This window comes from Mauremys reevesii, linkage group 11 (assembly GCF_016161935.1).
Source record: "Mauremys reevesii isolate NIE-2019 linkage group 11, ASM1616193v1, whole genome shotgun sequence".
Lineage (NCBI taxonomy): Eukaryota > Metazoa > Chordata > Testudines > Geoemydidae > Mauremys > Mauremys reevesii.
This window is the reverse complement of record NC_052633.1, coordinates 5612120-5635122: the sequence shown is the minus strand read 5'-3', so window position 1 is coordinate 5635122 and position 23003 is coordinate 5612120. Positions and strand designations below refer to the sequence as shown.

General features: G+C 49.6%; 1 protein-coding gene across 1 annotated transcript in view; it reads left to right on the top strand.

Moving 5' to 3' along the window:
* The window catches only part of SLC19A1 (solute carrier family 19 member 1), a 38410-nt gene that overhangs the window by 2474 nt on the left and 12933 nt on the right, over positions 1-23003 (top strand). The window contains exon 2 of the mRNA XM_039495420.1: positions 8668-8994. Within this exon, the coding sequence (XP_039351354.1) occupies positions 8818-8994 (177 nt within the window). The 5' untranslated portion in view covers positions 8668-8817. The remainder of the gene's footprint in view (positions 1-8667; positions 8995-23003) is intronic.

Below are 23003 nucleotides of genomic sequence, written 5' to 3'. Positions count from 1 at the left end.
ACTGAAGGGCCCCCTGCCGCCGAAATGCTGCTGAAGACCCGGACCGCCGCTGGGCCAGGGCTCGCGGGGCCCCTGTGGGGCCCGGGGCAAATTGCACCACTTGTCCCCCCCCTCCCCCCCCCCCGGCGGCCCTGCCTGGGTCTGCATTCAGCCTGGGGCTATCCCAGGGTACCTGTGCCAGTTAGAGTCCCCTGTAACAGAATTAGCTATGCTGGCACCCAGTTTGCATGCGGAACTGCTGATTAGGAATCTGGGTGAGCTAAACAGCTATAAGTCACTCCCAAACTGAAATGAGCAGCCCCTGGGTATTGGCACTGGTTTCATTTAATCCAGCTGCTGCCACGTGCTGTGTCGGCAAGGCCTGAGAAACTAAGGCCTGGTCGATGCTAAAAGGTTAGGTCCACAGAGCCACATCGGTCAGGTGTCTGAAACAGCCACACCCCTGAGTGCCTTAGCCATGGGGACCTAGCGCTCCGTGCGCATGCAGTTCAGTTGATGGAAGCATTAGAGTGACCAATTTTCTAGGGACAGTCCCAATTTTTGCGTCTTTTTCTTATATAAGCTCCTGTTACCCCCCACCCCCTCCCGATTTTTCACACTTGCTGTCTGGTCACCCTAGGAAGCATTCTTCCATCTACCTGGTTGCTGTTGCTTGGGGAAGTGGAGAAACCTCTTCCATTGTTGTAGTCAGCATCTATGCTACACAGTTACAGCCAGCAGCTTACCTAGGCACCACAGTTATGCCACTGTAGTGTAGACATAGCCTAAGACACTTCGTTTCCATGCGTGGTTGCTAGACTGTACAGCCAAGCATACCAGTCCTTCCCCCCTACTCCAGCATGGGCCTGCCCCTCACCCACCCAAAGGCAAGTACCCCAGAGTCAAGAATTGCCAAGTTACGGTTCTCGTAGCACCTAGCTCGGTGACTCTGTGATATCTGTATTAAGGCCTAGATGAAGGATTAGCAGACCCCTTGCCAGTGTGCCCTGTGCAAGAGTCATGCTGCTGTGGGAACCTTCAGTCTGACTTGCTTTGTTTTGGTTCTCTTGGGTGCTAACCTTGTTTCCCGTGAACAGTCTGCACTGGGTTGCACCTGGGAAGTTCTTCAGGGACTGGGCATCAGGGAAAGGAATCCTTCCCTGCAGACTACTGGAGACTGGACCAGTGTCTGCCAGAGGCAGAGAATAGGAGGAATGGAGGGGCACCAGCACCCAAGGCCCACATGATGGCAGGGAAATGATTACGTGAGATATACCCAGCTGATCCCAGAAAGTGACCTGCACCCACACGCTGCAGAAGAAGGCACCCACTGACCGTGCCGCCCCCAAGGCCACTGCCAAATCTGGTCAAAAATTCCTTCCCAGCCGCACCTATGGCAATGAATTAGACCTTGAGCGTGGGAGCAAGAACCAGCCAGCCACATGCTCGAGAGCGAGAATGCTCAGCGCCACCTCAGAGCCCTGGCCCATTCTGTCCAGTGTCCCATCTCCAGCCATGGCCATCCCTGGTGCTGCGGAGGAAGGAGAGGGGAAAAAAGACAAATGGGAGACTTGTGGGTGGGGAAGGAATCCTGACCCCTGCAGGTGACTGGCTGAAGCCCTGAAGCATGAGATTTTAGGAACATCAGACATTAGCCGGAAGGGACCCCCTGGGCTGCTGAGCCCTGCACCCTACCAGCACACGCACCCATGTCATACAATCACACTCATATTTGTCCGCCTCTCTCTCAAAACTAATTACCTTGTTTGCCCCCACAGTTCCTGTTGGGAGGCTGTTCAGAACCACTCCACTCTCCTGGTTAGAAACCTTCTCCTCATTTCCAGCCTGGGTTTGTTCCTGGCCACTCTGTCCCCATTGTCTGTTAGCTTAAATAGCTCTTCACCCTCACTGGTGCTGCTCTTTGTGCATACACCAGAGGGGGACCCTATCCGCTCTCAGCGGTTCTCAAACTGTGGGTCAGGACCCCAAAGTGGGTCATGACTCCATTTTAATGGGGTCGTCAGGGTTGTCATTAGACTTACTGGGGCCGAAGCCAAAGCCCTCGGGTTTCAGCCCTGGGTGGCGAAGCTCAGGTCACAGGTCCCCTGCCTGGGGCTGAATCCCTTGGGCTTCGGCTTCGGCTCTCCACCCAGGGCGGTGGGACTCCGGCAGGCTCAGGCTTCAGTCCCCACTCCTGGGGTCATGTCATAATTTTTGTTGTCAGAAGGGGGTCGAGATGCAATGAAGTTTGAGAACCGCTGTGCTAGGCTAAAGGAGCCAAGTTCCTCCAGTCTCCTGTCAGAAAGAAGGGCTGGATGGCGTTGGTTGTGTCAACAGCTGTATAGCGAACAGTGCTGCCTTAGAACACAAGATGCTGGACACACTTAGTGAAAGAATAAATGGTGAATAAAAGTGTCTCAGACCAAAGCCTCAGTGGGAGAGCCCTGAATGTGCCTGTAGGTTTCCGCTGGTCCCTTGATTTGCTTTGTCAGCTCTGCACGAGAGGCTCTGGTCTTCAGCCGCTTACACAGCGTGCAATTTTGCTTACACAAGTGGTGCCGTGGACTTTGGCCAGATTATCCACGTGTATAAGCATGTGCAGGACGGGGGCCTTTAGACATAATCTGCAAATGTGATGACCTAAGAAATGCCAGCTGCCTCCCCTTGGCTTCCCTCTCTGTTCTTCAGGTTTCTGACATGAACGTTCCTGGCTGAGCCTGTGGCACAGCCAGGAAGCTGGCCACACTCCTCGTTTGCATCTCAGCGAGCCTCACGGTGCAGAAACTTCTGCACATAACTGCAAGCTTCCCACATTGGCTCAGACTGCTCTAGTGTTGTTGCTTGGGATGTTTGCCCTTGTGGGCAGTGGCGGTCTGGGGTCTGAGCATTACCCATCCCCATTAGAGATGGTTCTCCGAGGACAGAGCTGTGGTGTGTGGGCGGGAGAAGCTTGTGCTGCCCCTGTTATGTGGACTCCAGTCACCCAGGCTCTTTGCTGCTGGGCTCGGGGACTGTCAGCCCAGCACCTTCCACCTGCATGACATGCACTGAAATGGCTGGTCTGCATCCGTTAACTCACCTCTACGTGTCTAATCCATGAAAGAGCAGTGACTCGCCCTCTCTGTCTGTGGAGCTGGTTCTGCTGTGGGTCAGTTGGGTAATGAAGGGTCGTCTACACCGCAAAGTGCACCCTTGAACTGAAGATACAGCTTTAGCCTGGTGCCAAAGGCTGTGGGGGGGGGGGGTACCCTGAATTCAGTTTAACCCAGGCATACTTCAGTTTAGTTTAAGTCAGTTTGAAACAGGTTTAAGCTAAATTGAAATAAGCCACCCTTGAACTGAGGGCAGAGAGTCCACTGAAAAACTGATTTAAGTTATATCAGTGCCACTGCTGCCATTGTGACTGTTCTGAAAGGAGTAGCCATACGCCAAACGACGGCCCAGTATCAGTACTGAGAGTCAATGAAAGATAATACTAAAAACAATGCCTGAGATTTACAAAATACCAGACAGCAGGAACAGAGCTATGTGGAGATATGGGGGCAGCCACCCCGCTGTTATCTGATTCATGCACAAGCCTGATCCGCTTACATCTAATAAATAACAGCAGCAGGTCTAAACCCCAGGAAAAGGCCTTGAGATAACAGCAAAACATTCCTCCTAACCTGTAGCAGGGCAGGCCAGCTTCTCAGTGGGAAGGACGGTGGTTTTTCATTGTCATGGAATGTTTTTGCAGCTTTCTTGAGCTCACAGACGGCCAAGAATGGCCTTGCCCAAATGTCAGGCTTTGATCCCGAGTGTTTGTGTGTGTGCTGGGGGCAGACAAGGGAAGAAGTTCTCACCGCCCCATAAGAATGGCTATGCTGGGTCAGATCAATTGTCCATCTTCAGACAGTGGCCAGTGCCAGGTGCTTCAGAGGGAATGAACAGAACAGTGAATCATCAAGTGATCCATCCCCTGTCGCCCATTCCCAGCTTCTGGCAAATGGGCTAGGGACACCCAGAGCATGGGGTTGCATCCATGACCATCTTGACTAATAGCCAGTGACCTTATCTAGTTGTTTTTTGAACTTTGTTATAGTTTTCACCTTCACAACATCCCCCTGGTAACCAATTTCACAGGTTGACTGTGTGTTGCGTGAAGAAGAACTTCCTTTTGTTTGTTTTAAACCTGCCGCCTATTAATTTCATTGGGTGACCCCGGGTTCTTGTATTATGTCAAGGAGTAAATAACCCTCCTTATTCACTTTCTTCATACCATCCTTGATTTTATAGACCTCTATCATAAAGCCCCCTTGGTCATCTCTTTTCCTAGCTGAACAGTCCCAGTCTTTTTAATCTCTCCTCATATGGAAGTGTTCCATACTCCTAATCATTTTTGTTGCCCTTCTCTTTACCTTTTCCAATTCTAATGTATCTTTTTTGAGATGGGGTGACCAGAACTGCACCCAGTATTCAAGGTGTGGGTGTACCAGGGATTTATATAGAGATATTATGATATTTTCTGTCTTATTATCTATCCCTTTCCTAATGGTTCCCAACATTCTGTTAGGTTTTTTGACTGCCGCTGCACATTGAGTGATGTTTTCAGAGAACAGCTAATTTAGACCCAATTATTATATATGTATAGCTGGGATTATGTTTTCCAGTGTGCATTACTTTGCATTTATCAGCATTGAATTTCATCTGCCACTTTGTTGCCCAGTCACCCAGTTTTGAGAGATCCCTTTGTAACTCTTCACAGTCTGTTTTGGTCTTAACTGTCCTGAGTAATTTTGTATCATCTGCAAACTTTGCTACCTCACTGTTTAACCCCTTTTCCAGATTATTTATGAATATGTTGAACTGCACTGGTCCCAGTAGAGGCCCCTGAAGGACACCACTATTTACCTCTCTCCATTCTGAAATCTGACCATTTATTCCTACTCTTTGTTTCCCGTCTTTTAACCAGCTACAGATCCATGAGCGAACCTACCCTCTTATTCCACGACTGCTTACTTTGCTTAAGAGCTTTTGGTGAGAGACCTTGTCAAAGATTTTCTGAAAGTTCAAGTACGCTATATCCACTGGATCACCCTTGTCCACATGTTTGTTGACCCCTCAAAGAATGCTAATAGATTAGTGAGGCATGATTTCCCTTTAAAAAACAATGTTGACTCTTTCCCAACAAATCATGTTAATCTGTGTGTGATAATTCTGTTCTCTACTATAGTTTCCACTAATTTTCCTGGTACTAAAGTTAGGCTTACCAGTCTTAATTGCCAGGATCACCTCTGAAGCCTTTTTTAAAAAATTGGTGTCACATTAGCTATCCTTCAGTCATCTGGTACAGAAGCTGATTTAAATAATAGGTTACAGACTACAGTTAGTAGTTCTGCAATTTCACATTTGAGTCCCTTCAGAACTCTTGGGTGAATACCATCTGGTCCTGGTTACTTATTACCATTTAATTTATCAGTTTGTTCCAATTTGCTCCTCTACTGACATCTAAATCTGGGACAGTTCCTCAGATTTGTCATCTAAAAAGAATGGGTCAGGTGTGGGAATCTCCGTAATATCCTCTGCAATGAAGACTGATACGAAAAATTCATTTAGCATCTCTGCAATGGCCTTGTCTTCCATGAGTTCTCGGTGCCACCGCTGTCCAGTGGCCCCCTGATTATTTGGCAGGCTTCTGACATAATTAAAAAAAATTACTGTTAGTTTTTCAGTCTTTTGCTAGTTGCTCTTCAAATTCTTTTTTTGCCTGCCTAATTGTACTTTAACTTTAGTTTCTGCTTCTTGTTAGAGAGCTTATTCCTTCACTCCCGCACTTCCCTGGTCCTTCTCGCATGAACAGAGAGCAACGATACCTGAAGTCCAAAAGTGCAAACAATTCAATGTTTATTGGGGTGAACTTCCAGCAAGCTTAAATTCAAGTTCCTTTTCCTTATTTTTGAATCCCAGCTTACTTCCTGTTTGCCCCTAATTTATGTAGAAATATTTTCAGCTATACCTTAACCAATCATTCTACTAAAATTTACCTAACCAATCCTAACGTATTGTAACATGATTAGCTAACCAATTATATTTCACCACCTTAATTAGTTTACACCCAGCAAAATTAACTATACAGCAGACAGAAACAATCACAGAACCAGACAGAGACCATGCAAATAAACATACAAAACAATACAGAAGTGAGGATTTCACAACTACATCTATACAGACATAAGGGTTTTACAACTACATCTATACAGACATAAGGGTTCTCCAGCTGTGTCTATTGATAAGTGAGTTCTTGCCAGACAGGCTGCTATCAAACTAAATTTCCTTTTACATCTTCTAGGCTCTTCCCTTTCTCTGGAGGTGATAGATCGGATCACCTTCCCAACAGCCCCAGATTGCCTGATTTCAATATGACTAAACAGGGCCTCAGACTGTCACAGTAAGAGAAGGCCATTACACAGACTGTGATTTTGATTCTTTCTTTTATACCTCTATAACTAGCTAAGTGATAAGAATACACCTAAATTCTTAAAGGATAGGCCTTTGCAGACAGGCCTGAATATCTATATCCCAACAGTAAGGAGATGTCAGTCTGCAGGGATGCTGTAGGAGCACCAAGTGGCTCATCCTACAGATCTTGTAATGTGCACGCTGGGTGCTGTAAATACCATTTGCTCAGAATTAGAGCTGGTCACATTTTTTTTCAACAAAAAGTGACCTTTATTTGAAACTAAAACTTCTATAAGAAGCTTTCCCCCCCACCCCCATTTTCTGGATTTTTGTTTTTGTGTTGTTCCTATCTCCCATTTTATCACTAAATGCAATAAAATGAATTCTGTCTGTGGGGTATTCCCCCCCCCTCCCCTTTTTTGACATTCTAGCTCTTCAGAACATCCTCACATCTGCAGAACATTAGTGACAAAAGGAAAAATGGAAAAGTGAAGGGGAAAATCCCTAACCAGCATTCATTTTTTTTCCACAGACAACTTTAATCTGGCGTTTCCTAACTTTTGCAACCTTAATAATGTGCTTTGAACACAATTTTTGTGTGGGGTGTGTGTATATACCAGGGATCGGCAACCTTTGGCACGCAGCCCACCGGGGTAAGCCCCCTGGTGGGTCGGGCTGGTTTGTTTACTTGCCACGTCCACAGGTTCGGCCGAGCACGGCTCCCACTGGCTGTGGTTCGCTGTCCCAGGCCAACTGGGGCTGCAGGAAGTGGGGGCTAGCACATCCCTCGGCCTGCACTGCTTCCCACAGTCCCCATTGGCCTAGGACAGCGAACTGCAGCCAGTGAGAGCGGTGATCGGCCAAACCTGCGGACGCGGCAGGTAAAGAAACCGGTCCGGCCCACCCAGGTGTTTACCCAGGCGGGCCGCAGGCCAAAGGTTGCTGATCCCTAGTATATACATCTGGGGGTGGGAGTGTGGTGGAGAGAAGATCATTAAAGGGGAAACGTAAAAGGGTTTAAAAGGGAACTGGATAAATTCATAGAGGTTAAGTCCATAAATGGCTATTAGCCAGGATGGGTAAGAATGGTGTCCCTAGCCTCTGTTTGTCAGAGGATGGAGATGGATGGCAGGAGAGAGATCACTTGATCATTGCCTGTTAGGTTCACTCCCTCTGGAGCACCTGGCATTGGCCACTGTCGGTAGACAGATACTGGGCTAGATGGACCTTTGGTCTGACCCGGTACGGCCGTTCTTATGTTCTAACTAGCTCTTTGCAAATTTGTCTAATGTCCCTACAGCCAGTATGTTACATGGGCAGCTACACTGTGCATGCACACATTAACTTTTACCTTGGATTCACAATCTGCGCTAAAGTCAGTCAGATCCCAACAGCACAGGTGCTGGAACTAGGGTTGCTGGGGGTTCTGCAGCACCCCCTGACTTGAAGTGGTTTCCGTTATATCCAGGGTTTACAGTGTGGTTCAATGGCTCTCAGCACCCCCACTACAAAAATTGTTCCAACATCCCTGCCCAATAGTTACTGTATGTGCACAACTCCGTATCTGCTGTATTCACTAGGAACACTTACTCTTGAGTCGGTTGAATTCTTTTTTACTCTCTGTGGAATTAGCTGTCTCACTGCGATGCGTGCGAGGCCACTCGTTTAATAGTCTGTGTTTTGAACAGGCCTAAAGAGAAAACAAGTAAGTTTTTAAAGAACAGGCCTGTAAAACTTAACAGTGGTGTCACTAGTAGGAAATTATAGAAACGGCGCTACTAACCTACAGACTATTTAATAGCGAATGGTAACCAGCCTACAGCATTCTATAGTGGGGCTTTGATTCCCTCTTAAATTCGGTGAGACTGAGTCACTGCGACATTTCCATTCCTCTGGCAGAAGCCCCTTTGCCTCCCCTGGAATTCAGCACCTGAGGGAGACAAACCAATCTGCCTGGCTTTTCGGTGGAACAGATGGTATTAGCTAAAGAGTGAGGCAAAGGAACAAGCAAACCCCTGTAAACCAGACTTACTGAGGTTTGTGATTTGTTTTACTTAGTTCTTAAACATCCCCTGAGAACACCCATCTATTTGTGCTGCCCGCGTCTTCAAAGGAAGTGTGTATCAGCTTTTTTGTTTTTGCAACTTTGCAGCTAGAAAAAACATATACTAGAGAGAAAGTTCATGGTGTTTGTTTGCAATTATTTTGCAGAGGAATTTGATTTGTTGCCAAACTCTGCTATATCCACAGAAATTCCAGCAGCACCGAGATCTGTGTGTGGGAAATTCTCTACAGCAAGGAGACAGAGAGACTGGCCTGAAGGTGCCTCAGCTTGTCTGACGGCCACCTGGAAAAAGGTCCTTTCCCTCTGATGCACCAGAGAGGGGCGACGGCAGAGCCATGTCTGTCGTGGATGATGGCTCTCTAAAGCAACCCCCTGAGTCTGCAGTGGACCAGCGCTGGAAGTTCCTTGTCTTCTACCTCTGTTTTTACGGCTTCATGACCCAGATCAGACCTGGGGAGAGCTTCATCACCCCCTACTTGCTGGGAGCTGACAAGAACTTCACCAAAGTAGAGGTGAGTTTGCAGTGTGATTCTCCGCCTCCTGCACCATGCAGCTGCCATGCACCTGGCTCCGGAGAGCAGCAGTCTGCAACATGCGCTTCTTTTCAGCATCTCCTTAAGGGCATTAGGCTCCCGTAAACACTGCTCCCATGGGACTGCCACAGGGGTCTCTCTGGTGGATGGGAGAGCAGTAAGTGCTGAGATGAAGCAATGGGTGCGAGGTGAGAACAGCTACCTGCTAGTGATGCAAATCTGTCTGTGAGGTGGGACAGCACCGGACTGGAGTGAGAGGTACATCCGTCCGGGACAGGTGTGCGCTCTGTACCAGCAATTCAGAGCCCTCTCCCACCTGGTAGGCCAGTGGCTGACCCTTACAGCCGTTTGTGTAGTGTGCGCAATTCCTTGTGTTTTTCACACAACCAGACAGTGCTCTTCTCAAGCAGCAAGAGTGCCCCAGCGCATCTGCAGGGGTGTTGGGAGTTCTGTGGGCTTGCCCCGGGTGGGTTACGGGTTTGCTCTTACATGGATTGCAGGCTACTGCCCATTTGCACATGGCTCAAGAGCTCTGATGGCACCTCGGGGCGAGGGGTCCATCTGGGAGGCTGTCAGTGAAAAGGGGGCTCCGCACCAGTGTTATCCAATGGTGTGAGGGGACACTGCCTGCACATACGTATGCTACAGTAGGGTCTGGAGACGACACCGGTGCCACGTTCTTCACATGAGGCATTCTCAGCCCCTTGGTAAGAACCGTTCCCTCTGGGTGCTCGGTGTGTCTCGCTGAGCCGTGGAAAGGCCACAGGAGGTGCACTCTGTACCTGTGCCCACAAGCTGAGCTCGCCCCATGGCCACCCGCATGTGGGGGCCGAGTTAAACTGAGCTGGTTTTTAAATGTGGGAGCTGGGCCAAGGGTAGCCCAAGCTAAGACTCAGCTCCCTGTAAAATCCTCTGCGTTTAGGGGAGATGTTTGAGACCCTCATGTCCTGATGGATCCGTGTGATGGATCCTGCTTCCCCACGCTGCCCCGCTGCCCTCCCCATCCCTGAGTCCGGAGCTGTTAGTTCCTGCCCAGCGCAGCCACTGGAAACGAGAAACCCTTCAGACTGTGCGTGGTCAGAGATGGCGAAGTGCAGCGAGACACAGCCCTGAGTTACCCTGCCTCTCTGACACGCAGGAGAGAGGAGACGGCTGCGCCGGGTTTCTAGGGGGGCGTCTGAGTCGCTGTAGTTCTGCGGGGCCAGCCGGGACACTGCCTGACTGGGGGCAGTCTGAGGTGCATGTTTCACACACGGCTTGTCAGGGGAGGAGAGGCTGTAACAGCCTCTCTGTGATCAGCACTGCCCAGTGCTCCCGCGAGAGATCAGCCTTGGGCCTTGTGCTCAGGGCTCCCGAGGCAGAGCCTGGCGGGAGTGAGGGGCACAGAGAGGGGTGGGTGGGGAGACAGCGATGGGCTGAGGTGCAGGAAGCACTGGGGATGGCCTGGCACGGCTCCCCCCCACCGCCCGTGTTCTCATCTGCGTCTGGCCAGCCCAGAGAAGTTAGCTGGGAGCTGTGGGTACAGAGGAGGCTGCTGTCAGTAGCAGGGAAGGACGTGTCCTTTACATCCTGCTTCATCCCATTGGTTCTGCTGGGCCCACAGCTCCCTCACCCCCTAGGGTGACCAGATGTCCTAATTTTATAGGGACAGTTCCGATTTTGGGGTCTTTTTCTTGTATAGGCTCCTATTACCCCCCACCCCCGTCCCGATTTTTCACACTTGCTGTCTGGTCACCCTACCACCCCCCACCCAGTGGGGATGGTCTATGTGCTGGATATGGGCACTCCCAGGCTGTGGGGGGAGCAGCAGTACAGCAGGCTAGGGGCCGACATGGGTTCCAGCTCCTTTCAATCCAGCTAGCCCAGATGTCATCCCTGGTGCCAGCATGATCCCTCTGTGGGGTGTTGGGGGGTGGTGGTTTCCTCACTCCTCAACCTAGTTTCCTTCTTTGATAGGGTTACAGGGCTAGTGGGTGGGGGAGCAATAGACGTGACATATTGTGATTTCAGTCAGACTTTGGATACGTTCCCACATGACCGTCTCATAGACAAACTAGGGAAATGCGGTCTAGATGAAATTACTGTAAGGCAAGTGTGGAACTGGCTGAAGGACTGTACTGACAGATAGTTTTCAATGGTTCACTGACAAACTGGCAGGGTATATTTAGTGGGGTCCCCTGGAGGAGAGTCCTGCATACAGTAATAGTCCATATTTTCATTAATGACTTGTATAATGCAGTGGAGAGTCTGCTTATGAAGTGTGCAGATGACACCAAGCTGGGAAGGGTTGCAAGCAGTTTGGCGGACAGGATTAGGATTCAAAATGACGTTGACAAAGTAGAGAGTTGGTCTGAAATCAACAAGATGAAATTCAGCAAAGACAAGTGCAAAGTACTTCACTCGGGAAGCAAAAATCAAATGTATAACTCTGAAGTGGGGAAGAACAGGCTAGGGGCAGTTCTCCTGAAAAGGATCAGGCAGGGGGTGTTAGAGTGTCACAAACTGAATGTGAGTCAATAACATGATGTGGTTGTGAATAAGGCTAATATCATTCTAGGGTGTATTAACAGGAATGTTGGATGTAAGACGTCGGAGGCAATTGTTCTGCTCTGCTTAGCACTGGTGAGGTCTTAGCTGGAGAACTGTGTTTAATTCTTAGATTCATGGAGTCTAAGCCAGAAGGGACCATTGTGATCATCCAGTCTGTCGTCCTGTACAGCACAGGCCAGAGACCTGCCCCCAAAGTCATTTCTTAGAGCAGATCTTTGAGAAAAACATCCAACCTTGATTTAAAAATTGTCAGTGATGGAGAATCCACCACGACCTCTGGTAAATTGTTCTAATGGTTAATTACTGTCACCATTAAAAATGTACACCCTATTTCCAGTCTGAATTTGTCTGGCTTCAGCCTCCAACCATTGGATCGTGTTAGACCTTTCTTTGCTAGATTGAAGAGCCCATTATTAAATATTTGTTCCCCATGTAGGTGTTTATAGACTGTGATCGAATATCCCTTAATTTTCTTTTTGTTAAGTGAATAGATCATGCTCCTTGAGTGTATAAGGCAGGTTTTCTAATCCTTGCATCATTCTCGTGGCTCTTCTCTGACCCTTCTCCACGTTATCAACATCCTTTTTGAATTGTGGGCACTAGAACTGGGCACAGGATTCCGGCAGCGGTTGCAGCAGTGCCAAATGCAGAGGTAAAATAACCTTTCTGCTCCTACTGGAGATTCCCCTGTTTATGCATCCCAGGATCACATTAACTCTTTTGGCCAAGTGGGAAATCATGTTCAGCTGATTCTCCACCATGACCTCCAAATCTTTTTCAGAGTCGCTGCTTCCCAGGATAGAGTCCCCCATCCTGTAAGTCTGGCCCACGTTCTTTGTTCCTAGTTTTGTACACTTACATTTAGCCAAATTAAAATGCTTATTGTTTGCTTGCGCCCAGTGTACCAAGTGATCTAGACCTCTCTCAATCAGTGTCCTCTTCTTTAGTTACTATTCCTCCATAAACTTTATCAGTGATGATTTTATGTTTTTGTTCTAGTCATTGATAAAGATGTAACATAGTGTAGGGCCACTGATCCCTGCAGGGTCTCATAGGAAACAGACCTGGTCAATGCCGATTCCCCTTTAACGGTAAAATGTTGAGACTTATCAGTTAGCCAGTTTTTCATCCATTCCATGTGTGCCATGTTCATTTTATATTGAGCTATATTTTTAATCAGAATGTCACATAGTTCCAAGTAAAACACCTTACAGAAGTCTAAGTATATTATGTCAACATTATTACCTTTATCAATGAAACTTATAATCTCATCTGAAAAAAGACCTCATTAGATAGACAGGATTTATTTTCTATAAACACATGTCGATTTGTATTAATTACATTATCCTCCTTTAGTTCATTATTAATCGAATCCCATATTAGCAGCTCCATTATCTTGCCTGGGCTCGATGTCAGGCTGACAACCCTATAATTACTCAGGTCATCCCATTGATCCTTTTTAAAAACGGGCACAACATTAGCTTTCTTCTAGTTTTCTGGTAACTTTCTCTGTGTTTCAAGACTTATTGAAAATGAACATTAATGGTTCAGCAAGCTTCTCAGCCAGCTCTTTGAAAACTCTCAGATGCAGGTTATCTGGACCTGCTAATTTAAAAGTATCTAACTTTAAGCTTCTGTTTAACATTCTCCAGAGATACTAATGGAATGGAAAGAGCGTTCTCATTATACTGTGAGACTCCGTCATCTGTTTTTTCCCCAAAAACGGAACAGAAATATTTATTGAACACCTCTGCCTTTTCTGCATTATTATTGACAATTCTACCATTTCCATCTAGTATGGATTCTTTTTGTTCCTATCCTAATATGTGTTAAAAACTTGTAGGCTCATAGACTTTTAAGGCCTGAATGGACCATTGTGTTCATCTAGTCTGACCTCCTGCACATCTCAGGCCAGAGAATCTCACCCACCCACTCCTGTAATAGTCCCATAATCTCTGTCTGAGTTACTGAAGTCCTCAAATCATGATTTACAGACTTCAAATTACAGAGAATCCACCGTTTGAGAATCCACCCTTGTTCAAACCAGCTAGTGACCAACTTCTCCTTATTGTCTTTAACTCTGTTAGTCATAGAGTTGTCCTTCAGTCCCTTGGCTTTCCTTATCAGTTTTCAACAATTCATAATTTCTGATTTACTTTCATTATTATCATCTTCCCCTTTTTTCCATTTGTTTTACATATATTAAAAATATTTTTACAGCTGCCTTCATTTCCCTTCTAAACCAGGCAGGTTTTCTAACCAGCACAACTTCCTCAGTTGTAGGATTAAGACTTATCGGGTATCTAGTAATGTGTTATTAAATGATTCCCAATTATCCTTCACATTTTTCTGATTAAACTCCTCCCCCTAGCTTATTTGGTTCATAATTGTTTTCAGCATTGTGAAATTGGCCCTATTAAATTCTGGGTGTCACACTTTAGGAAAGATGTGGATACATTGAAAAGTCCAGTGGAGAACAACAACAAAAATGAAAAAGGTTTAGAAAATCTGATCTATGAGGAAAGGTTTAAAAAAAAACAACCCTGGGCATCTCTAGTCTTGAGAAAAGAAGTCTGAGAGGAGACCTGAGACTATTATGCAAATAACAACTAAGGTTTGTTATCCAGAGGATGGGGATCAATTGGCCTCCATGTCCCCTGAAGGCAGGACAAGAAGTCTTGGGGATAATCTTCAGCAAGGGAGGTTTAGGTTAGATATTAGGGAAAACTTCCAGTTATAAAGGTAGTTGAGCTCTGGAACAGGCTTCCAAGGGGGGTTGTGGAATCCTCCTCATTAGAGGATTTTAAGAACTGGTTGGACAAACCTCTGTCAGGGATAGTCTAGGTTCACTTGGTCCTGCCTCAGTGCACTGGGCCGGACTAAATGACCTGTTGGGGACCCTTCCAGCCGTACAGTTCTATGATTCTGATTGGCTTTAGCTCCCTAGACCAAACCTGACTCTACGCTACCTGGCTGGTCTTCTGTGGGAACATCGCCTGGCTGGGCCTGAGCCCCCTTCCAAGGGGCGATGGGGTTCGGTGGGTCTGTGCTGTGTCCCTCCTAAGGGTGAGGGAGGACGGTGAGTGACATCCCTGTGTGCAGATGATCTCCTTGCTCGGTGGCTGCCAGCGCTCTAGCCCAGCACTCAGTGTCCCAGAGAGGAGCGGGGAGAGGCCAGGCCGGCTTGGGATTTTGGAGGAGTGATGTGGTTGGCATGGAGGGCACTTCAGGTCTTGGGATTGCAGGGGTGCTCTGCGCCTCTGACCTCACAGGTGCCTTGTGGAGTGCGACTGTTGTCACCAGTGAGCCCCCCGTAGATTACACCTCTGTGCGCTACACCCCGGGGGGCTGTGAGAGCAGGAGTCAGAGCGGGTCCCTGAGGGTTGGTAGCCTCCTGCCCTGAGCCTCAGAGACCCTTTCCACCACAGAGGCAGCTGGACATTTCATCTCAGTGCTCCCCTCCGGTTGCTATCTGATGCCCCTGCACTAGTGTGTTCCGCTCTCTGTCCTGTGGGACCCCTCTTGTGGGTGAGGTCTCCAGAGCCCTGTGCTAAGGGGCTGATCTGCCATCCTAGGCAGAGGGACACGGCCGTCCAGGTGAGCCGATGGGCTTTGAGCTCGGTGACCAGGAATGTGCCCTGCACGGAGCTGCCAGCCTGGCATGGGCTGGCCTGTGGGGGCAGGTGGGCTGCTCTGTCTCACACTCGGGCCCCTCTACAGCTTCCTGACTGGGAAAGTGACTTTAAAATAGCATCTCAGTGGCTGTGGGGCGATCTCTGCTGATTGCTGAGGGAAAGCTGCCTGGCCCACCCCTCCTCACGCCGTCCCTGCAGCGCGGCCCAGCTTAGTTCATTGGTGCAGGGGGTAGATCCCTGCTGCACTGAGGAGCGTCTCAGATGAACAACTAGACAACGCCAAGGAAAACAAGTGTCAGTGTTAACCACGCAGTCCCCTGAGCTAGAGCGCAGGAGACCCTGTGCCCACCCCCTGCTGCCACTGACCTACCCCTGCCAGCCCCTCCCAGAGAGTAATGGGGTCATGTGCTTCCATGGGCCTTTCACCTGAGGTTATCCCACCCCGTGACAGGCGTGGGTCAGTGTTGTTCCTGCCCTTCTGTCCCCGCACCTGCTGCTGTTGTAAACAGGCCCCGTTGGCTGGGGGCAGGCGAGGGAGGGGAAAGAGGATGGGCTGTGTGGGGGAGGGGAGCAACGGGTGGTCAGTACATTGAATCAGCGCAGGCTGTGAGTTCACTTTCCACACTGTGCCCCGAGCTGCCGAGGAGCCAGATGACGTCCGGCGCCCCTGTGAATACTGGCTGAATGCTGGGAACGGTCCCCCTCACACAGAGAAGGAGAGTCCTTTTATCCCCCTTTTGTGACACTAGAGACCAAACCCCTGCTGGCTGACGGGCACATGCAGCAGAGCCGGGGGGCGTTGGCGAGGGGCGGTACCGCAGCGCCGGCCCATGGACACGTTCTCTGCTTAGGACAGTGCACGGTGTGTGCTCTCACTGTGCAGCCCCCACGCTGGAGGGGGAAAAATGCCAAAGAAACCCACCGCAGGAGCATTTAACCTCAAAAAGGGGAACTGCACAGACATGAGGAGGCTAGTTAAATGGAGTGAAATGCCAGCAAACAGCACGGAGACTGTTTAAAAACACCATACTAGAGGCTCACACTAAATGTACACCACAAATAAAAAACCCAGAACAGTAAGAGGATCAAAAAAATGCCACTGTGGCTAAACAGCCGAGTAAAAGAGGCACTTAGAGGCCAGAAGGGCTCTCTGCAGCCTGTTCCTTCCCTCTCAGGCCCGGCTTTGCACTGGAGGATTCCAGGGTGGTGGGGGGGGTTGCGCAGAACACCCTGGAAGAGATACTGCAGCCAGTTGAGAAACACAGAAAAGGATTTCCCCAAATCCGGCAGTGTTTCGAATTGTGCTGGGCTTGGGAATGTGCCGACGGACTAATTCCTGTGCTGGAAACATCGTGCTTTTGGAGGAAATGTTTGTGAAATCGGAATTTTGGAAAAGTGGAGATTTTCAATATTGATTTCCTCCCCCCCATGTGACTAAACTGGAAAATCCAGATTGTCAACACAACCCCACAATCATGGAAATCTAAACAACCCCCACCACCCTTATGGTGTCCAAGCTGGCAACATTGTGGGGTTGAAGCTGAACAAATTTTTGGAAAAACAATAAAAAAAAATGATTTTGCAAAAATATCTTCCTTTGGACAAAGGCCAGATTTGAACTGTTCTATATGGTTTGCAGCACCTACAGATCCATGCGATCATCTGGACTGTATAATTATCACACCATAAACGAACCCAGCCCTGCTTTCCTGGTGGCTTAGGTTTTAATGCAATTAATGGCCATAACAAGGAGCAGTTTGTGCTTCTCTGGAAAGCCTTGGCTGGAGTGCACCTGGCCAAATGCGGTCTGCCATGGGGGTTACAGTGTGTTGAGGGCTGGTGCAGAACACAGCATGGACTAGCTCTGTACTCTTCTCACGCAGCACGACCTCCTTTCTGCCTCGCTTCCCAAGGGGTCAAATGTCAGAGCCATCAGCTGTGGCTTCCTGTGAGAGCAGTTTGGGTATGTGCTGAGGGAGGAGGAAAAACAAGGAGCTTATTCAGAAAGAAACATGTTTACAAACGGCTTTTAAAATGTGCCTGTTTTAGTTAAAACCTTTCTGTGCCCAATGCATGTGCAGAGCCTCGCCAGAGAGGGCACCAGCAGAGCTCCGTAGAAGCAGGCCTCTCACTCCTGTCTGATTGATGCACTGGCCATAGGGCTGGTGAACACTGCCCTGCTGGTCAGTGCATTTGCCCTAGCTCTCAGGGATTACACTAACAGTACTGCGGGGTAGGTGTAATGCTGGTGACTACAGGAGTCCAGCCGAGCTGATCTACTGGTCTCGGCTGCCTGAAAATCGATGGATACACTTTTAGTTTGGACTGCGTCTTCCGTATGAGCCACACCCCAGAGTGCTTTGCAGGATCCACTCATGGCAGCACGAGGGGCAGGACTAGGGATGGGAGGCAAGGGGGCTGTGCTGTTGGCCTCGTGGGCTGAGGACTGGATTGCTGCTCTCTCTGGCTCACTCCCCATCCTGGGCAGGGCCTGCTCAGAGGGCAGGGAGCAGCTCGGCTGGGAACTCTGCACAGTTATCAGGCCATGACTGCTCAGAAGTGTGGGGAAGCAGGACGGGGGCATCCAGTCTTTCTGAGGACAGGGAGTCTCCCTTACCCTGCTGCCTGCACCTTCCTGCTGGTGGTAGTCGGGAGGGGAGATGACCTCTGGGCACTCTCGTTGGTAACGCTGTCCAGCAACTCTCCACTCTGGTGACTAGAGGGCTGCGTCCTCTTGTGCCTGCACTGACTTGCTGGGACGGTGGCTGCTGGCGTCCCTGTGAGGTGTCCAAAGTGGTTTTCTAAATGACTGGAGCTTTGTGGGGCTGCAGTCATAGAATTGTAGAGTCGTAGGAGTGGAAGGGACATTGAGAAGTCATCTAATCCAGTCCCCTGCGCTCATGGCAGGAGCAAGTTTAATCAGACCATCCCGGACAGGTGTTTGTCCAACCTGCTCTTAAAAATCCCCAATGATGGAGATTCAACAACGTCCCTAGGCAATTTGTTCCAGTGCTTAACCACCCTGACAGTTAGGAATTTTTTTCTAATGTCCAACCTAAACCTCCCTTGCTGTAATTTAAGCCCATTGCTTCTTGTCCTGTCCTCAGAGGTTAAGAACAATAATTCTTCTCCCTCCTCCTTGTAACAACCTTTTATGTACTTGAAAACTGTTATCATGTCCCCTCTCAGGGTAGGTCCATACTTACCGTGCGGGTCGACGTGGTGAGTTCGACTTCTCGGAGTTCGAACTATCGCGTCTAATCAAGACGCAATAGTTCGAACTCTCCACGCGCTCCGGTCGACTCTGGAACTCCACCACCGCGAACGGCGGTGGCGGAGTCGACCTTGGAGCTGCGGAGTTCGACCCCGCCGCGTCTGGACGGGTAAGTCAGTCGAACTAAGGTTGTTCGACTTCAGCTACGCTATTCGCGTAGCTGAAGTCGCGTACCTTAGTTCGACCCCCCCCCCCGCCCCCGTAGTGTAGACCAGGCCTCAGTCTTCTCTTTCCAGACTAAACAAACCCAGTTTTTCAATCTTCCCTCATAGCTCATGTTTTCTAGACCTTTAATCATTTTTGTTGCTCTTCTCTGGACTTTCTCCAATTTGTCCACATCTTTCCTGAAAAGTGGCATCCAGAGCTGGACACAATACAGTAACTCCTCACTTAAAGTTGTCCTGGTTAATGTTGTTTCATTGTTACATTGCTGATCAATTAGGGAACATGCTCGTTTAAAGTTGTGCATTGCTCCCTTCTAATGTCGTTTGGCAGCCGCCTGCTTTGTCCACTGCTTGCAGGAAGAGCAGCCCGTTGCAGCTGGCAGGTGGGGGCTTGTAACCAGGGTGGACCGGCAGCCCCCCATCAGCTGCCCGCTCCTCTAAGTTCCCTGTGCAGCAGCCGCCCAGCCGGCTATCAATTGGCAGTTCAGTTGTCCCTCCCTCCAATGCCATGTGCTGCTCCTGCCCTCTGCCTTGGAGCCTCCTGCTTGCTGTGCAGGGGGCTAATGTCAGGGTGTGTCCCTGCTCCTGCACCCCGCTTACCCCTTCTCCATATAGCGTAGGGAGGGGACACCGAAGGAGAGACAGAGATCCTGGGGCAGCAGCTCTTGTCTCAACTTCCTGATCCACTTAAAAAGACAACGCACTTAAGAGTGGGTCAGCTTACTTAAAGGGACAGTGTGCATTTCTCTCTCTCTCCCACACACAAGGTGTGTGTCTGTCTCTGTCTGCTATGCTGTCTCCCTTCCCTCATGTTCGTGCTGCCTTGAGTGAGAGGCTACATTAACAACAATGTGTTAACACTTCAGGGCTCAGACAAGTGCTAGTTCATCATTTAGCAGCAAGGCATTCCCTGGGAAATATCCCTCCCTCTTCCACCCTCTAACTTCACCACCTCAGCCAAGCTCCACAATCATCATAGCTGTAAACAGGATTAAAGTGTTTGTTTAAAATGTATACTGTGTGTATAGTAATATATATAGTTTTTTGGCTGGTGAAAAAAAATTTCCTGGAACCTAATTCCCCCTTATTTACATTAATTCTTCTGGGGAAATTGGATTCACTTAACATTGTTTCGCTTAAAGTCGCGTTTTTCAGGAACAGAACGACAGGGTTAAGCGAGGAGTTACTGTACTCCGCTTGAGGCCTAATCAGCACGGCGTAGAGCGGAATAATTACTTCTCGTGTCTTGCTTACAACACTCCTGCTAACATCCCACAAGGATGTTCCTCTTTTGGCAACATTGTTACACTGCTGACTCATATTTAGGTTGTGATTCACTGTGACCCCCAGATTCCTTTCCGCAGTGCTCCTTCCTAGGCAGTCAGTTCCCAGTTTGTATGTGTGCAACTGATTGTTCCTTCCTAAATGAAGTACTTTGCATTTGTCCTTATTAAATTTCATCCTGTTTTCTTCAGCCTATTTCTCCAGATCATTTTGAATTTTAATCCTATCCTCCAAAACACTTGCAACCCCTCCCAGCTTGGTATCATCCGCAATCTTTATAAGTGTACTCTCTATGCCATTATCTAAATCATTGATGAAAATATTGAACAGAACCGGACCCAGAACTGATCCCTGCGGGACCCCACTCATTATGCCCTTCCAGCATGACTGTGAGTCACAGATAACTACTCTCTGGGAATGGTTTTCCAGCCAGTTATGCACCCACCTTATTGTAGCTCCATCTAGGTTGCATTTCCCTAGTTTGTTTATGAGAAGGTCATGCAAGACAGTATCGGAAGCCTTTCTAAAGTCAAGGTATACCACATCTACCGCTTCCCCCCCATCCACAAGGCTTTTGCCACTGGTAGTAAGGTTCTTTTCTGGGGAGTATCCCAGCATGCAGCCGCTGGGCCTCTTTGGGCTCTCACTGGATGGGTAACGCCCAGCCCTCTGCTGCAGTAGAAGACACGGTGGAGCTGGAGCAGCTTGGCTGGAGAGCACCCGTGGCTGCGGTCTTCACTGTGTCCTGGTAAAGTCACACGCACCTCTGTTCTCTGCCTTCCTCCAGGCCAGGCTTCCCCATGCCAGCCCCACGCTGGCTGCTCAGTTACTGGCCTAGGCAAGCAGCTTGGGAATGGCTGGATGAGCACACTAGCCAGAGCCCCCTCTATTGTTTGTTGTGCTAGAGCAGTGCCTGAGGCCTGAAGGAGAGCAGGCCGTGTTGTGCTAGGAGTTGTACATGCATGCAGGGAGGGGCGGGCTCAGTTTTATAGGGGGGCATTGAGATACCGAGACACAGAGGGCAGATTTTCCAAAGGTCCCTCCCAGTGCACACATCCGTGTTACTGCGGGGTTTGGGCCCGGGCAGGAAGCTGTGAGGGACCTGTGCTAACACGGGCACTGGCAGAGCTGGCGAGGCCCCGTTCTAGGCCCTTTTTCTGAGTCTGTGCCGGTTAGGGGAACCCTTTGCCTTTCTCTCTAAGCTCTGGAGTTGAAGCTTGCCTGCCTGCCGCTGCCCTGGGTCCTAGCTCTGCTGCGCTCCTCCTCTTTGCTGGTGATTACCCAGAAGCCAATGCACCCTCGTGGAGTTGTGCAGGGAGATCAGGCAGCGAGGCCACTGCGTCCGAATGCAAACCCGAACCAACGGGCCCCATGGCCGTCCCCTAGAATCTGCTGCCACCGCTACGAAGATGAGGGGAGACAAAGGGGTGGCTGAAGAGTGTGTGTGTGTGTGTGGGCACATGCAGAGTCTGTTTGCAGCTAATAGAGATCTTCACATGGGCCAGGAAGCCTGAGCCCTGAGAGCAGAATGGCAGCTGCTGTGCACCTGGCCTGCGCTTCCCCTCTGTACTAGGGTGCTTCTGCCTCCCTGGACTGCCTCTGCAGGCTGCCTTGCTCTCCCTCTCCCAGCTGTCACCCCATCTCTCCAGCGTTGGAGCAGGCCACCCAGCTCCCTCCTGGCCTCTGGGAGAGGGGGAGACTTTACACTGCTTAAAATACCAATGGCAACTCTTCACGTTCCCCTGGCAAGCCTCAGAGTCGCAGAGCTTAGCCCCGTCGGCGCAGCACTGTGTCCCGGGCTGTCAGCCCAGCACTGAGCTCCCTGCACACGCACCAGTGCCAGCAGCAGAAACGGGCTCTGTCACACTCAGGCCTGGCAGTCACTCCTTCAGTGGGGTGGCCTGGTGGACACGTACGGTGCTTTTGCCTCAAGATTGCTCTCTTCTCCCATGGCTGTGAGTCCTTCCCCCCCCAATCTCACCAGCCCCGGCCTCCCCCACGGACAGTGCTGTGTGTACACACCGGGCTCTGGCATGGCGGTCCTTGCCCTGAGGCAGTCTCTGACCTGCAGAGGAGCTGGGAAGCAATGGGGGGTGCCAGGCATTCCCGTGCTGTGGAGCTCTCTGCACCGCCGGCAGGAACGTGGGCTTTGCATGGGAGAGGACTTAGGCTCTGTGCTAGCATGCCTGTGCGGGGGCCAGGCTGGGAGCTCCACGCTGATGATTTTCATGCAAAGGAATGCTGAGTTCCAGGCAAAGGCGTCAGCCCGGGGCTTAGCACAAAGTAGGCTGTTGAATTCACTGAGATACGGGACCCAGGATTTTATTAAGAGGCTTGGCCTCAATAATGAGGCTGCTGTGAGCGGCATGCTGCTGTGTGTAGGGCCCAAACTGTTACCGCGATTCTAAGAACCCAAAGCTCTTGGTAACTGTTATTCTTGGCGAGGCGGTGCAGGAAATAACTCGCTGGAGACACGGCCGTCCGACCGATAGATGGCTGGCACAACGGCACAGTACCGGAGCGCTTTCGCTTCACTTCCACACGTCTGCAACAGGTTAGTAAAACACCCCCAAAATCAATAATCACCGAAGTCTGGAGCTGGCTCCTAGTGGTATAAGGACGATTGGCCGCCGATTGGCCAGTCTTTCGCCTGTCGTTGGGGATCCTGCGAAGTGCCCACGATGTGCTCCTGAGGAGTCCACCGACCCCATACTTCCTCTCCTTGTTTGTTTGGCTTAGCGTAACAACATGTCAATAAAAAACCTTGTTAAACAGTTTCAAAGTTTCAATGAAGTTTTCTCAAACCATTAGTTAGATGTTTCTGCAGAGTCCGCATGTCTTGAGGGCCCTGACAAACACATCCCAGGGGGCAGATATAGATAATGTTCCTGTTTTTCTAAAACACGGACCTCAGCAATTTCACCAGAGCTCTTACCAGGAAGGACAGTGGCTCCCCCCCCTCCCCTCAGCTGCTTGCTCAGCTGTGCTAAGGCTGTTGCAGAGGCCTGCTAAAATCTACTGATTTAGCTGCTTTTGGCAATAAGGATGCTAACCAATATTCCAGTTAATGGTAGTGATCCC